The following is a 17,793-nucleotide window of genomic DNA, read 5'->3' on the forward strand; positions in this document are numbered from 1 at the left end:
AATAAAACAAGGCAAGGGAGTTGCCTGTTGAGGATTGCATATTATTGTCATGTTTACTTGGGGCTGATTTTGCATGTTGTTGCAAATGCTTTGAAAACATATAGTTGGTGCGGACAAGCACATATTACTCTTCTTCGTCTAGTATGCAAACTATACAATACTTCTCTTGTAACAAACTATCCACTATCTACACTTACGATCTCCTTCTTGTTGATTCAACAATTTTGATCTACAATAATCTTTACCCTTTTGTGATATTATGTGGGAAGGATCTTTGACTTTTCAAGAAGGACCATCATAGGTTTGTGGCCTTAACAATTAGCTTGGATTGTTTGAAGCTAAAAATTTCTTCATTAAAAGTGAAAGTTGCATCTATGGAGGGAACACAACAACTTGTTTACCTATTTCATTCTAGTTATCAATACATTTTACCTTAGAGGGTCAAGTAGATTTATTTGTTGGTTTGCAACTTTCTATGGCATTGGTAAAGGTTTGCACATGCGAGTGGATTTAAAACTTCTTTCATTTGTCAATATTATATTGCTAAGTGTGTTCTTACTTAACTATTCTAGGGGCTACATTGTTGTCGGTTCAGTGCAAAGGGTTCAAATAGGGGCAATTAATGACGATTCTATTTGGCTGATATGGTTAGGAAGTTTCATATTCAAACCGTTATAAATACTAGAAACTTAAACCAAGCTTTGAAATTATTTACGAGATCCTCAAACCAAAAAGATTTAAAACAATAACGTTTTAATCATGAATTGTTTAGCAATAAATTGCATAAAGAATAATTTTGAAAAACATAAAGTTAAAATATATGAAAACAAAGTTTTAACGGTCATATAACATGAAAAATAATACATCATAGTTTCATAAAATTAGTAAACCACAATGTTCACAAAAGGTAATAAACTATGAGTAATTTTTATTTTGAAGTTGCTTTACTAAACATACCATCCTCTACATGATTATCCAGAATAATATATTCCATGTTTATATTTAAGTCATAGAATGCTTCATTGAAGTTTGCACGTGGTGAAAGGTTGCCCTCATCAAGGATAACTATATAATATATAATAACCATTTATGGCTTGGAAATGCATAAGTGCAATCAAAATTGTGTAATGAAAACGCGTTAAACCACAATCGCAATGTGTTTATATTGGTCTTTGCTCGAGAAAATTCCATAAAGTGTTTGAAGTTTGAAATGAAAGATGTTGACTTGAACTAATTTTGAGTCAGGAAAAAAGTTATGACTTAAATATTTAAGAACCGATCATTACGAAAATAAATAAGAACGAACATTAATGATTGTCAAATAACCTTATAAGCCATTTTTTAACTCTATGTCATGGTTTAGCAACCGTAAAGGCATTACACTTTCAAACCAGGCTATTAACCAGACCAAACCCAAACAAAACCGTGCCCATCTAAAATGGGTAGGAAATTTGAATGTACTAGATGATTGTTGATTCATAAAGCTATACCCAAATGATGAGTGGAGAAAAGGGGTGAATGCATACAATATGTGTAATTTTTGTATGTAGCCAATGTAGACTACTAAACATTGTTTGTGGAGTTGTGATTTTGCAATGGAAATATGAAAACAAATCTTAAAACGATTATTGCTTGTATATTCTTGAGTAGCGTATACAGATAAGTATTATGGGTGGTTGTACAAGGGCAACCAATGTCGTAGGAGCGAGAGGACATTGGATGTTATTCCTATGAGACATGGTTTGATGAAAAAAACTTACATATAAATATAAATAAATAGATAAATACATACATATTGTGAAATGCACATAAGAGATCAAAACCAACCTACTTAGCTCCTAACTTCTTGTTCAATTTATAGTCGATACAAAGGTACCCATTTGGGTTGGCTTAGGTACATGCGTGCTAAAAAGGATGTGCTAAAAGGGTGGGTTGGCTTAGGTACATGCATGCTAAAAAGGGTGTGCTAAAAGGGTGGCACAAAGGAACACATGCACACCACATTCCCCCCCTGAGAGAAACAAGGACTTTGATTCCATTAGCATAAGTTGGGGTAATTTGACCCACATCGTAGTGCTGCTCCTGGCGTTGTTGTGTGACTTGTAGTTTTCGAGAGCTAGCTTGTTGAAGGAGGGGGAGCATCTGTTGGAGACAGAGCCCCCAAGTGGCAATACCCATGTTGGTTGGAATGGATGTCAATGGATGATTATGGTGGGAGGCGAGGGTCGTGCTCATAGAGTGCTCGAAAATGGTTGATTTATGTGGCAATCTCCTGCTTGAGGATCTTCTTAAGGTGTTCGGTGAGGCCATTTGTTGGAGGATAGTATGGGGATGTAAACACATGTTGGACACTTAATTGAGATACAACGGTGTTGAGGACATCCCCGTGGAACTGGCGACCCTACTCAAATAATAGTTGGACGAGGCTAGTGACGGAGAAGGAACTAACAATTGACAGATGGAGATCAATCGCTCCTGTGGACTGAGGGCCACCTGAACTTGGCTAAGGTGGGGAACAGAGGGGGCTATCGTATAGGGGGGGATTAGGGGAGCTTGTGGGACAATAAGTTGATAGGCAACGAGATCAATTATAGCGCAACGCTTGAGGAACCAATCGCAACCTAAGGTGAGGAGGATGAGTTGGTGGGGCAAGACGTAAAAGTGGCGTGAGATTGCCTAAACTTTTATCTCTTGCCCCACCAACTCTTCCCCTCACCTTAGGTTGCGATTGGTTCCTCAAGCGAGATTGCCTAAGGCGACGGTGCAACGGGCTCGCGTGCAAGAGTGGTATAGATGTTGGTGATTGCCAAAAAGGACTTGGATGGAGGGAGGGGTGGATGTCGGGAGGCCTAATTGGTGAACTAATGCAATGCTAATGGAAGAGATACTACTACTAGAGTCTAACAAGATGGTGTGGGTGGAGTGGTTGATGGTGGCAAGAGCGGTGCATACTTGCAAATCGGAAGAGGTGGACGCTTGGACTGGGGGGTTGGCTCTTCCATAAGCACCCCAAAGGTCAGTTTCAAGAGTTGATTTGAAGCATAGCATTGGAGTGGACTTGCAAGAGCTGCTCCATTTGGAAGTGGGGTGGCCACTCACGAGGTTGTGGGAACTCAAGTTGCATAAGGGTATCGGCTTCAAGGCGACGGGAGGGAGTTGGGACACCATGAATGAGGGGTTAGTAGCTAAAATTTTACCCTGCATCTCCACCAATATGTGAAATGCACATAAGTGATCAAAACAACCTACTTAGAGTCTTATTTCTTGCCCAATTTATAGTCGATACAAAGGTACCCATTTAGGTTGGCTTAGCTACATGCGTGCTAAAAAGGGTGTGCAAAAAAGGGTGGCACAAAGGAACACATGCACACCACAATACATACATACATACATACATACATACATACATACATATATATATATATCAATGAATCCACAAATAGCGACAAGTAACAATTGGCAACGGTTCGGTTCGGTTCAAGAGGGTCAAAACTGAACCGTTTAAAATTTTTGAAACTTGAACCAAACAGCGAAATTGTTAAACCGAAACTATTAGGTAAAAATCCAAACCTTTAAACCATTAAACCGTGGTTTCGTGGTTCGGTTTCGATTTTCAACTTAGGTCAAAATTCAAATTTTAAATTTTCAAAAATTGTAAAGATTTTTCCTAAAATGTGAGAATTAGGCTTTAAAATAAAAAGATTGTCTCAAAAAACAATTTTAAAAAATTAAAAACCATCAAGCCGTTAAAACCAAGCCGAACCAAACAGTTTAAAAAACTTAAACCTGAACCGAACCATTGCCAATTGTTAGCTACGGGTAAAACAAAATATGTCAATTGGTAAGTAGTATTACAAATTGGTATATTCATTAAGGCCAAGAGCTTGAAGGCATTCCAAAATGTGAGGAAACAACTTGCTTAAATAATTATTGGGATTTAGATGCATGCATAATTTTAGAGGTTCTTTGGAAAATGTAAAGGGCAAAACTGAATGGGAGAACTACAACGTTTGGAGTTTCATGCCATTTGGGAGAAAAGGTATATTTTATAAGCAATTTTGGACAAAGGTAGAGTGGTTTTACTCTACACTGAAACATTTATTTAAGCCAATAGTTAGAACTTAACTTCAGGTAAAAAACAAGGGTAATTACTTGTATGTATTTGTGTACTTCATGTATAGACTTAGGGCATTTCTTAATACTAATGTCGTATCATTTTCTTTAAGGAAAATTTGTGTTCACCATTTGGAAAGCCAAGGCCATAACACTTTATGGCATCAAGTCATTAAACCATGGTTTGGTCATGGCTGAAACCAAATGTCACCTATATGTTGTGTGTGGTCTATTGTTCTTCCATGTCTTTATGATATAGTTGTAATGTAAATATAGTTTTGTCATAACATCACAAAAAGGTCATAGTGTCTCTTTGGGCGGAGGTGGGCTTTGTATTACACATAGTACTTTAAATATTTCATATGTATTTTAACATCTCACACGGTTATTGTTATTGTGACACTCTTCGATATGTGTGATGGCCAAGTGGCAACCATTAATAGCATGATGGTGCATTGTATATGCATCAAGTGTTTTGTTATTAGACTCATTTTAGCTCAATTCTAGGGTTGTTCGGCACATCCTTGTAAATCGTTTCTCCATGATGCAAATCTATTTTATTCTTACTCTCCTTTCCGATAATCTAGTTTATTGTTTTGGTGTGTGACAGGTTTGAGTGGAAAAGAGATAGTGTGAAATGTGTCTACAATAAGCTCACCACTGTGCAGTTGGTGGCAAGATATCCATATTATTTTTAAAACCCAAACTTCTCATGTTGCAAAGTAAATGACTTAAAGTCTATAAAGGGTGAATTATGAAACAAAATAACCATAAAAGTGGACCAAACTCATAAATTAGGAATTTGTAATATAAGATAACTCGTACTTTTTTTGTAAATAGGTAAGGTGGTCGTTTCCACTTAAGTCCATATAATGTATGAAATATCCTTTAAATTTGTAGGACTAGGTACACATATTTACATAGAGGTCATTGTGGCACTAATGAACAATTGTTTCCACAATTATTGAAGCTTTGACGAACTACTCAGTTACATTTTGCTGGACCTCAACGAGCAACCTTGAGAAGAGGATGCAAATTTCAAAATTCTATTCAAGATTCACAAAGGATTCTCCAATATCAAAGATACCATGATTCTTCTCAATAGTGCATGATACAATTTACCTAGTATATTGTTATGTTTGTTTTCATGGTAACTTTGACAATTATCTTTGAGAAGTTGAGTTCAGCAAGGTTCACTGCAACTAAGGTGTTTTTATTTCACACGACCATCATATGAGAACTGTCATCTACTGGCAAATAATAGGAACAACTTTATCTTCGCACACAGACACGCACACACACATAATTGGTATTAGAGACCCCAATTACCCCTAAGAATGACCTTCCTTTGTTTTTTGCATCTTCGCTATAGAAAAAAGATATAAACTACGCATTGTGCTATTTTGTTCGATTCTCTTAATAGTGCTCATTAAGCTTCCTCATATTTGATCAATTTATTGCATATGGATGATGTACTTGGTACAATAAGTATAACCCCATAAAGTTCAACCACTCACCCATGAAGACCCTTGAGTTTTTTATTGGTAGATAACTTCCAGAGATACATCCTCCCAAGGCTAGGTTGTATAATACCGTATATCATTTCCTAGTACCAAAAGTTATGCATTGCAAGTAATTAGAGGAAACATATCATACAAAATAAGTAAAATAACACGTATTTGACTCATTGAAATATCACCGATCCTAATGTGATAATGAGGATTGACGATGTAACACAAGAACCTATCATATTTTAAAGCGTTGTCATACTAAATGGTTTTCACTAACACGAACCTAGATGCTCTATTTTATTTAGTCAATTGATCTATGTTTTTTTGTGCATATAGAATGTAAAAAGTTTGGAAAACACATATTTACTTTTGACATTAGATCCAAACCAAGCACATCTAAATGCTAAATGCAACACAAGTGATTGCCTCGCTTTATGTTAAACAATTTATGTGCATTTAAACATGGAGTAATTACAAGAGAAAGCATTCCACTATTTTATGTGCAAAACAACTCTCCCATCACATTTTCACGTTTCACAAAATACAAACCACCATCACGGTCATCGGGGAACACCGCCAAGTTCCAATGGTTCCACTAACCATATTACCATTAAAGTTCTTCTTGATTCGTGCGTTCTGTTGGGAATTGTTTGCAAACAATTACTTCACTTGTGCCTTCTTATCATTGACATTATTTTTTGTTTCTTGATGAGTTTTCAATGCTAACCAAGCTTTCTTATATGTCGCTTAATCTCAAATCCCTACATCTTGTCGTTGAGTGCATGCAATAGAATAAATATTTTGTTTGAAATATAGTAACGTATTGAATGTTTCCAATTTTCTATTGTACGCTCCTCATCATTTTATAAATTTCTTTTGTACATTTATTCATTTATTGAAACATTCTTATGTATGTTGCACACAATCCAATTCTATGACAAGCTCAATGTTTTTTACATTCTAACACTAACATGCGAAACAAGGTGTGCTAGAGCACTCACGTTGACTCATTATGGATATTTTTACTAATATAGTACACTATATTTTATGGCATACCATCAAGAGAATAGGGTGACTAATTTGTGATCGTTGATTAATTAGAAAGGATTTTTTGGGCAAAATATATCTAAATGTATAATAACAATGTTTCGATCAACTGTTAGAAGTTGGAGTTAGTGCAACACAATGAAGGAATGTTCCACATTTGAGTCCATCAATGTATACAAGTAAAGTTCAAACAAAGTCACAACTTCGTAATTTGGTAGAACTTGGACACTCTAATAGTGATAGATGAATACATTTTTAATGTCTATAGAATACTTGCCAATATATGTGGCCTATGCGAAAGCCCAACATGACAAAGTTGATAAAATTTGGTAGGTGGGTTCAAATTACCCAAGACAAATGCATGGCATATTGTGTGAGGAAGAGGAAGAAGTGAAAGGTTAGGCATTAAACCCTATATTTCCATAGGTGATATCTCGTAAGTTGGTGAAATTAGTGCCATTTGGACCTAGAAATATGCATTTACTAAAACCATGGCACCTATACATATATCGTGAGTTCGGTTCGAATGTTTTTTGTCCACAACATTCTAAACATACAATCATAGTTTCTGCTAGCACTTTACTATTAGTATTTGAAGTTGTGGCCTTCCTTAAATAGGCATGTAGTTTCAAATAGGGACCCCCTAGAAATAGGCAAATTGGTGGTCCATACCTACAGATGAGCAAATTGTTGATGAATGAGGTGTGTATGACACTTGGTTGCAAGAGAAAAACCAAATCATTGATGAGGTACCACCTATTTAAAAAAGAGCCCAATCAATTTTTTGAGAATCTTCATCATAGACATGATCTTGATTAGATGCACTTGAAATGTAGATGCTACGGCTTTGTTATGTGTGTACCAACTTAGTAAACAAGGGGAATTAAGGGTACCCTTAGGATTACTAAGGTAAAGGACATGGCGTCATAAAGGAAGAGTGAGGAGTCATTGCACGGGAGAGGGAAATAGACAAAACATATCAATAAATGATAGACATCATTATATGATGGAGGAGGACAACGAAATATAGGAATCATTATAACGTTGCATCATTACATGGATATTCAAACAAGAAAGTTATTACATCAGCTAATGATGTTGTTGGGAAGAACCTCAAGCTCTTGATGATTTCAAAAAATGAAAGGGATAATGTGCTCATTAACAGTGTATGAAATAATCTATTAATGTTCAACACAAACATTATGTAGGTTTTGATTGAAGCACATAATTGCCAAACAAAAGATAGAGATCCCATGCGGGTCCAATGCCTTTCGAGATGTTTTATGATATTTTTTTTTGCATACGAGCAATCCTTTCGAGAGTGATAAAGGAATCGATAGCACACGAAGGGAGGTGAAGAAAACAAATTAATAAGAAATCATTGCCAGGTATAGGGGAGGAACTATTGTTGTTTGATTCATTAAATGGTCAAAATGATTGCATTTAACATTTGAAAAAGAAAAAAGCAAAGGGAAAAACTAACTCTCTCATATTGTGGTTACCTTCACGAGAATAACTATGCCCCAAGTAAAAACACAAGATCAATACAGTCATTCCAATCATTTTTCACAGAGAAGAATAGCTCCAATGCCTAATGGCAATTGGCCGATGGGCAACATCCTCACAATAGATGTGGGTGGGGGAGGGGGGGGGGGGACTCATCAGGATGATGCAAGCGACAAAGTGAGCATCTAAAGGTTCCATGATTTGACACGGAATAAAAATGAATTGACACAATGTGCGGACACATACTAATGATAATGGACGAACTGGGCGACAAAATGGACTCGAAGGCGAAGAAAGCGAGGTAACGATAAATCCCCTCCTTGCAAACAGGGGTGATTGTCGACGAGGCCAAAGGCAGAGAGAGGAAGAAGATCCAGACTCTAGTTCTAGTGGGCTTTCAGAGAGAAAAGCTAAGGAGATGAATGGGGCGGGAATTGTTTGGAGGAGGTTGGGGATAGAGACGGACACGAAGAAGAAGGCAGGTGAGCCAGAGACAGAGCCAAAGCCAAGGTCCGACCCGAAAGAATGCTCAGAGAGTGCGAGAGTGTTCGTGTTTTGTGTGGTCAGTATGAGATCTCAAGTGTGTGTATGTATGTCTTCTTCTTAGTTATGAAGAAAAATGCGTGAGCCTCTTTCTCTCTCTCTCTCCCCCAAATTTGGTGGCCAAACTCACTCTAACCAACCGCCAAATTTAGCGGCGGTTTTAGCCAGTCATTTTCACCCCTTCTCTCTGTCTCTGTCTCTCTCCTCTCTCTGTCTCTGTCTCTGCCTCCCTTCGCTTTATTCTTTCGTATGGGCCGCCATAATCTGCTTCTCTCTGTCTCCATATCTCTGCACCTGCTCTGTGTTTCCTCTGTCCCTGTTCCTCCCCTCTTGTCAGATTTGTGCACACAATCCTCTGCCTGCCTGCCTGCCTGCCTGAATTCAGTGAGGATGGCATGAAGTAATCCGAGCCATTTAGATTCTACGCCTTCGAATATAACATCACTCAAGAGGAAGAGAAAGCTATACATATACCTACCTACCTATCTATATTACAGAAATTCTTGAAGCTGAGGATCTGTCAGATTAAGATCTCTCTCTCTCTCTCTCTCTCTCGTAGCTCTTATTCATATTACCAAGAGGAGCTAATTTGATAGACATAGAGGTTGATTAATGCGATTGCAACTATCCCTATTTGAAAGCTCACTATAGTAGAATCCATGGAAAGCAATGAAAAATGATTTGAATTGCAGAGCAACGTATATATATACAGAGATACACTTTTGACAGTCATATTTATTCCATTGGATTTTTCTGGGAAGCGATATGATTTATGTCAAGTCCTTTCCAGAACGATGAGATTGAGGCAAAGAGGAATGTCACCAGATTGAAGTCTGCATAAAATCAAGCATTTTTATTATTATACTGCAGTTTGTTTTAATTCAGAAGATTGCTAATAAACAAAGTAGAAAGGACATGAATCCAGACACAGTGTTGGACTATGTAATATTCCAGCTTAGCTCTACAAGAACGAGGTACTATAATCATCCTCATCCCGCCATCTCCATCACCATTTTCTCATCATGTTATGGAATCTCATCTCATCTAGTTTGGCCCTGTTCTTCCATTCATTAGTTTCTTTTGCTCCTAGTCATTATTCAAATAGCATCGGCTCACAATATGCAGCAACCATGTCGTTTAGTAAGTGTGGGTTTTTTCTGTGTTTTATGCAACAGGTATGATGTACATGCATATGTTGGGGGTGTGAAGGAGAAGCTGGGGTGTGGGGGGGTGTCTGTGTCGGCGTTGCACCCTTTCCTGTGCCTATACCTGAGTGTCAGCAGTTCCCACACACATACGGATACGCATACGCAAGGGCGAGGAGTGGTGAGCAACGATGATGAGGAGGTTGGTTATGGTGGTGCCCCCTCCTGCATTAGGTTGCAACCATTTTCTTCTCCCCAGCAGCAGCAGCAGACGCAACACAGGAGAATCTCTTGGTTCACAAAAGGCACCATAGATAGGTTGGACTGCAAAACATTCGAGAGATGGTTCGATGCATACCATTATGCATCGAACCATGATATTTAATATCAATGGATTCTTTGCTCACAATGATTTCTTATGCGTGTAATCGTTATCACACGAGGAATGGGCTGTGATGAACTTGGCCTTGGCCTTTGTGTCTGTTATTTATGGTTACAGTGTGGTAATTACAGGTTCATCAGGTTTGTTCGGAACCCCGAAATATTAGAGCGAGTAACCACCATTGAATTTGAGCTGTTGCAGCTTGAAGAAACATTTATGATGCAGACTCGGGATTCATTCTCTGCTGTGGTATGCAATGCAATGAATACAGTAATATATCTCCCTCAGTGTTTTGATTGGTTTCCTGAATTGCATGTGAGACCATTCCTGAAGTGCTTGTTTACCTACCCATAACTGCGCATATTGTCTCGTCTTTACATCAGAACTGCATCTTACTTTTTCTGGCTTAGCTTTAATCTTCTAAATCTTAAAATATATGTATATGTAATCTTAAACTAGTGTGCATGTGTTTTGACTAGACATTCTCATGCTTTTGCATTTGCATTTTAGATGCTTTTTCATGTGTTAACTCAATGTACTTGTTACACAGGATACAATTCTTTCTAGTGAGGGTCCATCATCTACAGTATCTTGTATCGGTATGGATGGTAAATTATTTTTACTTTCTTTCTCATCTCTCATTGATGTGTGATTTAATCATTTGCATATTAATACTATCGAAGAAGTGGGAACTCTGTTTGTCTTGTTAATGGCATCATATTGTCATTGAAACATTGATATTGTATAAAATAACTGTTTTTAGCAATCCTCTGGACCTCCTCTCATGGATCATTTTCTCTTTTGTGGGTTGAAAATGATCCAAGGGAGCCTAAATAGTTGTAATGATTGACAATACATTTGTTTATCTCCATGGAGACTTGGAGTTTGTGTTAATACATGAATCAAAGCTTGTAGAGAGAATACAGATTTGATACTCCTTCTCAGTGTTCTCTATCTATCTATATGTATTATGCAACTACATTCTAAATATCATATGTTAAACTTAAAATCAGTGCAAATTAATAGTAGCAGTGTCTTTACAGGTGGGAGAAAATCAGTAACTGGATGTCGCTGGAGCCCTAATCAAGTAACACCATTATGTGCTTTTAGTGTACCAGGTTTTCTGAACTCTGTGTTTATGAACTGATTCATTCCTTCTCTCTTTCAGATTGATGATGTTGGTTTGGAACATGAGCATGCTATTGCAGCATTAAACTCAAAGTATGGTACAATTTGACCTTGAATTCTCTTTTGAAAGAAGAATTTCATTTTGCAGCATGGATTTATTTGTGGGAAGAGAGTTTTTTCAGAACGTTGCTTTTGCAAGCTTTAGAAGCACGCCGGATGATTCTTCACAAGGAACAAGAAATGGCATTTGCAGGCGCAGAAGCAGCAGGATTTGATAATGCACATTTACTTGATTTGATTGAATTCTCTGAATCTTTCCATGTTTCACGCTTGAGGTATTAGAAGATCCTATACATCAATTCTTTTTGTGGTGATTATTTTCTAACATAGAAGATCAATGAACCTCTTTTTCTTCCAGGGAGGCCTGCATTGAGTTTATGGAATCATATAAGAAGAAACGGAAAAAACTTCTGGGAGTAGAGGGGATAAATGTAAATTCACAACAGAAATTGAATAGGCCTCATGGAAATAGAACAAATTCTATGATTTCTCTGGAAACATGTTCAGATCGAAATGATGATGGCCATAATTCAAGCAACATCCAAAACAATGGATGTGATGAATCTTCTTTTTTTTCCGACGGGAGCATCTGCAGTGATGGAAGAACATGCGCAGGTAATGATAATTCCCCTGGAAGGGAAACAATGAAAATGTCAAGGCAGTGGAATTTGGCTTTCCAGATTGATCATGGTTATGAAAGATTGTCTGAAATGAGCATGGTGGAAAACAAACTCTTTGAAGAAGATGCAGAAGATATAAGGCAAGATAATAATCCCCAATTGAGTGTTCGTGACGTGGTTAATCTTTTTGAAAGCAAATGGCAAAAGAAACTGAGAAATCAAGATGGAAAAATAAGAGACCTAAAATCTTCCAACAGCACACAAAGTTTGCATATGGATGAAGATTCTATTGCAAGCATGAGAAAAGAGAGAAGTTCCAATGTTTGTGAAATAAGAGCTTCAAATGCAATGGAAAGAGAGGTTATTGAAATCTTGATGCCTGAGTCCATCGCAAGTATTTCAATTGAACATAGTGGTTTACAGGAGTCATTGAATGTGGCACAACGAGATGAATCTCATCCAGAAGGAGCTAGCATGGATCAATTATCTAATGTTACAGTAGACGGTCTACTTCACTCTACATGCCGAAATAAATCCAACTCGAAAATGAAAACTGTTGGTGTGGAATGCAAAACGGAGGTTAAGGAAGAAGAATCTAAAGGCTCTTCAATAGGCAGAGGGAAAACCACCAAGGGTGAGCACAATCCACAAACAGATGTTGGTGGGGCCACAGTGCCAAATCATTTCTCTTCTATCCATCGGGGCAGTGGAACTGAAAAATATAGGGTAAATGTCCATCGGCCGTTACTAGGCAATGGAACTCTGCATCCAACAGGGCTATCTGAAGATCGTGTGAAAAAGTTTTTGGATAGATACAATGAAAAGAGGGATTCAAAACTCAAAAACTGTACATATTTAAAGAATTCGAAACTTAACCAAATTGCGATTGAAAGAGAAGAGAAATCAGAGAAGAACCTGAAGTCTGAGATTCCAGAAGGAAAGCAAAGAAGACATAACACACTTTCGCAAGACATAAACGAACTGCAGGATAAGGTACCATCCTGTTACTTAATGCAATTATGAGATGTTCATCCATGCATGATTGTGCATATCTGAATTAAATGTTTACCTTCTACCGTTTTCTATGATGAAATGGAAAAGCAATCATTTATATAATTGTATGATAAGTGATGAAAGACTTGAAGATGCACGTGAAATAATGAGTAGGTTTTTGAAACAAGCACACTTGAATTTTGTTGCAAAAGTGTATCATGCTTCAGTATTCCATGGAATTTTTATGTGTTTTAAATCATTCTTTTCCACTATGCATGAGAGGTAAAACTAAGTATTAAAACATATTCTCACTAATAATAGAATGCATGTCCCGCTTTTTCAAAGTTCAAATCAATCAGAGATATATATTTCACTATGTGCTCCCTGCAAGCTAATTTTAGATTTTATGCATCTTTCGCTTTATAAAATGGGTGGTATATCAGCATTAATTGTTTTGAACCAGGCATGGCTTTATACACACTCGAGAACAATTCCAATTGTAACTTTTATGTGTATCCTTATGTTTTTCTCCATTTTCCTTTGAACTTTCCTTTGAGGTATTTTCATTCAGTCTTATCTTTTTTCATTCTTTGCTTTATGTGTTTATCTTTGTATAAAGGAGAATTTTAGGTATTCACACCCAGCCAATCAACTGTGTGGAAGCATGAAGAACAGAAATTCTGCAACAGTGTGTAGCATATCTTCTTCAAATGGCGGACATGTATATCAAAGAAAAACCAATAAACTGTCACCAAAGTTGCAGAAAAGCACAGACTGCATTAGCAAACCATGTCTTACACAGAAGCAAGGTGTAAAAGGCATACAACCCTCTGACACTTCTACATCCAGAAATCAAAGCAATCAATCGAGTAGCTGTGCACACTCCTTGAATGACACAAAAAAGAAAAGGAATCCAAATCCATTTTGTGGAAACAGTGGATCTCAACTACATCCTTATACTGATGAAATTTGTGAAATTCAAGAACCATTATGCAATCGGCCGAAGTCAAGTAGTACTGAAGCAAGGAAAAATTGTGAGGGAAATGGAAACATCGCTAGAGACTTAGGTTGCGCCCCCAATGGAATTTCTCTTTATCAAGGTGGCCTGAAAAACAAAGACAGTAAAGGATCAGCAATGCACAATTGTAACACTATTGCAGAGGTTAGACAGGACCCCAAAATGTTTTTAAAGAAAGGTGCAGGTGCTCGAACTCGAGTTGGGGCAACTTTATTGAAATCAAATGCAGTACATATACGTGATAATGTGCTTCGGCCGAATAAAAAAGATGCCGATCAAATTCAGGAATCAAAGGCCAAGCTGAGCCCATGCTCAAGAGAAGATGGTGATGGTAGTGTTAGATCTATCATAGTTGGTCCCACTCTTTGTGATGGTGATATTGATGTCAGGGGTTCACCTAGTACTCAAGAAAATATTAAAGAAGAATCAGAGAAGTCAACTGATCTCCCATCCAACTTTTCTCCCCAATGTGATCTTCGAAATGATAATTTGGCTGAAGAATGCCAAATCATATCTGATGTCCATCCACAGATGCCAGGGCCAAACAATGATACTGAAGTGTTTAGACTAAATTCAATCCAGCCAAATGTGTCTGTGGATAAAGGCATAGATGGGGCATTATCTCTTGATTCATCTGAAAATAAAGTGGCAAATGATCATGCAAACACATCTGTTGCACCCTGTAAGGTAGTTGATACATTGCTTGAGAATGCTCACAATTCCCTTTTAACTCCTGTTCATCTCCACGGTAAAGAACAGTTATCAACTTTGAGCCCAACATGGAGTCGGCAACCAAATCCCGCAATTGGCTCAGAGGTATCTGATGTTTCTGGGAATGATTCTCATCGATTAGGAATAAAATGGGCGCCATCAAGACACTTATCATCGATTGATTCCAACACTCCGACAAGTAATCATGGCCGAGAACTCAAGTGGTATCTCAAGTTAGGGCGCCGAACCATCAATCCCCATGGGCATGATCAAAGTTGTAGCTCTGTTTTCTCGGAGGGGGATGATGATAACAACTTTCCTGGTGAACCTGGAGCACACATGGTAGATTGTTATGGGAGGAGGAGGCACCAAAGTGGGAAAGCGCTGCATCTCAAAACACATTGTAATAACGAGATGCGGAATGTTATACAATCATCAATAGTTACTGATAGATCCAAGGGAGAAGGAGATGGCTTGAGAAATCTACATCCAAGTAAGTTCAATATTTTAAAGTCTTTTTATCATGCGAATGTTTGTTCAAGTCACGATTGAAAAAATCATAATGTTTTTCAAACGTGGATTGGGCATTTGCAGTCATGACCTTGGAGAGGTCAGTTTCAACACACGAAATACCTGAAAAGTCTCCACACCCGACACACGCAAAGACATCAGCTGTCAAAGGTTTAAATACAAATTTATAAAGACAGAATCTTCTACGGAGTTCTTTTTATACTAGTTCTTTTCTTCTTCTTTTCTCAAGTTTCAGATCTTATACGGAAATCTAATAAAATTGTAAATTGGCTTTTATTTTGCTTGTTTTAATCAGCAGCAACTCGTTCCTTCTTTTCCATTTCTGTACCGTTCCGAAGAAAAACTGCACAAGGGAAATGATGAATGATGCCTTATATTCAAGGAAACATAGCATCGTTTCAGACGTATACTGTCCTTTCAGCCTAGCAGCATAATCGCCGTTGTCCTCATCGTCATCATCCTTGAGATAGCGCAACATTGATATCCCATGATTTTCTCAAAATGGGTTAATGAGGAAGTGATTGTTTGGATTGAAAATTGCTGGCCTTGTAATTGTTTCAGTCTGCCGAACAGGACAACAGACTCCATCTCTGCTTAACAAAGGAATGACTTCCCTTACTCAATTGAATGTACATTTACATTTACTGCTGCAAATGTACATTCTCAATATCTGAAGTATGATAAACACCAATGCCAAATCAAATATTAAGGGGTATGTTCAAAATGAAATATAGTGGAGAAATGGGGTATTTTAGTGTCTCCCAATATTAATGATATAACCGAACTTGTTTCAATTAGCCCAGTCTTCAAAACCCACTCTTTTTTCAAGAACATGTGTATAAAATATCCTAAGCTTAAAAATATTTGGCCCTTACCATAATGTGCTGTTGTTTAGATTAAAATTTCAGTTCTGTTAGTATAGAAACATGACTTGATTTATACTAATGTGATATTTTGTTGTGCAATCTCCCTTGCGTTTATGAATGCTGAAACAATGTATTACAGTTAATGACATTTAAACATCATAAAGTATCTTAATGTATTTGGTATGGTTTAGAAATATGAATTAACCATTCAATTACGTGTGAAAATTAAAGAATATTAATTAATGACCATGTAACACTTATGCTTAGACTGATTCATAACCATGCACACATTGTTTCATGAAAACGTCACATATCATATTGTGATAAAGATATGACGTGAAGCATTTTAAAATACCCTTCGCTTATTTAAATAAGTGAAATATTTTAGAACAACCATTTAAATATATATTTCACCAACTACTACTCTACGTATTTAAAAACATTTAATTTATTTAACAACTATTTGACGTTTCCAAATATGTAAGTAAAAACGGTAAAAAATTAATTTTCCCTTTACAAAAACTTAAAAATTTAAGAAGTATTTAATGTATTTTAAACTTATTTAACATATTTTATTTATCTAATACCTATTCTAATATGTAAAAAATGGTAGAATACTTCGGATATGTATTCTATATGTATTGTATGCTAAGTATTCTACAACTATGTGCATACCATACTTCATAGAGAGAGTTTGAACCAATCTCTTCATTGAGGGGGTTTCTTCATTCATAGTCTAGTAGTGTGTGGCAACCTCTTTGTCGGAGATATGAGCATATTCATTGTGCATTGTTACCTTGCCTTTGCTATAAGGAGTAAAGAATCAATGGTTCAATAGGTTGAGGGAGCTGGCCGTTGACATTCGAGTCTTGTACTCGAGTTCATAAGCTTGATTACTTGTATATATGTACTTAGCCAAAGAACTCTCATGCTCATGCTAACGAAGCTTTGTGTCACCTTGGATATTCGCATGTGGATCAAGTAGCTACGTTACTCTCCAATCTGCTTCAACACATTGTCATTGGCTCATTAAGCCCACTTGCCATATGGGTGGTTAGGTTAATAGAGAGGTGTTCAACCCTTGCATTCCATAGTGGCATGCATATATATGGAATAATGGAGAGATGAGAGAGCATAGATGCACCTAGCTTAGTTGGTAAGGTTGTTTGACAGAGACTAGAAGGTTATATGTATAACCACTACATTCCATAATGGCTTTTGGTAAATTAAGAGAATGTTTATGGAGTAATAGATATGTTTATGGGGCTGACGTATAAGGTCACGAGGAAAGGAGGAAACTTGACTTAATTTGTTGTTGTATCTATAGGAATTTGGTGGTAATTTGGCGAGATGGTTGATGTGGAAAGAGGAAGCACAAATGTGAAATGTGGTTCTCTTGAAAAAGCACATAACGTATTTGATCGCCTTCAAATCCGAGATGTAAATGCATAGAATACATTGTTATCTACCTTGAAAGCTTGTGGTAGCATTCGGGTTTTTGGATAAAGATTATGTTGAACAAGAGCAAGTTGAAGAAGTATTGAAATGGTTCATAACTATGACTTGTGAGGATTTGTTTCCGAATATAAGCTACTTTTGTTGTTGTCTATGGATATGGA

General features: G+C 37.1%; 2 protein-coding genes across 3 annotated transcripts; both read left to right on the forward strand.

The window, feature by feature from the left end:
- Positions 1–9,425: 9,425 nt before the first annotated feature.
- LOC147864667 (COP1-interacting protein 7-like) lies at positions 9,426–11,484 on the forward strand. Its single transcript, XM_087318569.1, has 6 exons — positions 9,426–9,694; positions 9,896–10,183; positions 10,379–10,496; positions 10,798–10,855; positions 11,291–11,334; positions 11,416–11,484. Exons 1-6 carry the CDS (start codon positions 9,636–9,638, stop codon positions 11,482–11,484), a joined length of 636 nt encoding a protein of 211 aa, XP_087174695.1. The 5' UTR covers positions 9,426–9,635.
- A 69-nt stretch (positions 11,485–11,553) lies between these two features.
- LOC147864668 (uncharacterized) lies at positions 11,554–16,188 on the forward strand. 2 transcript variants are annotated; one of them, XM_087318781.1, is made up of 5 exons: positions 11,554–11,710; positions 11,794–13,048; positions 13,668–15,270; positions 15,372–15,458; positions 15,604–16,188. In XM_087318781.1, exons 1-5 carry the CDS (start codon positions 11,592–11,594, stop codon positions 15,666–15,668), a joined length of 3,129 nt encoding a protein of 1,042 aa, XP_087174907.1. In that variant the 5' UTR covers positions 11,554–11,591; the 3' UTR covers positions 15,669–16,188. The 2 variants fall into 2 exon arrangements, with proteins under 2 accessions (XP_087174907.1, XP_087174908.1); XM_087318782.1 differs by having other exon boundaries at positions 15,607–16,188.
- Positions 16,189–17,793: the final 1,605 nt, after the last annotated feature.

Source organism: Azolla caroliniana, unplaced genomic scaffold (genome assembly GCF_043228905.1).
Source record: "Azolla caroliniana isolate FFs.n. ecotype wild unplaced genomic scaffold, voAzoCaro1.0.p SCAF_4, whole genome shotgun sequence".
In the NCBI taxonomy this organism is placed as follows: Eukaryota; Viridiplantae; Streptophyta; class Polypodiopsida; order Salviniales; family Salviniaceae; genus Azolla; species Azolla caroliniana.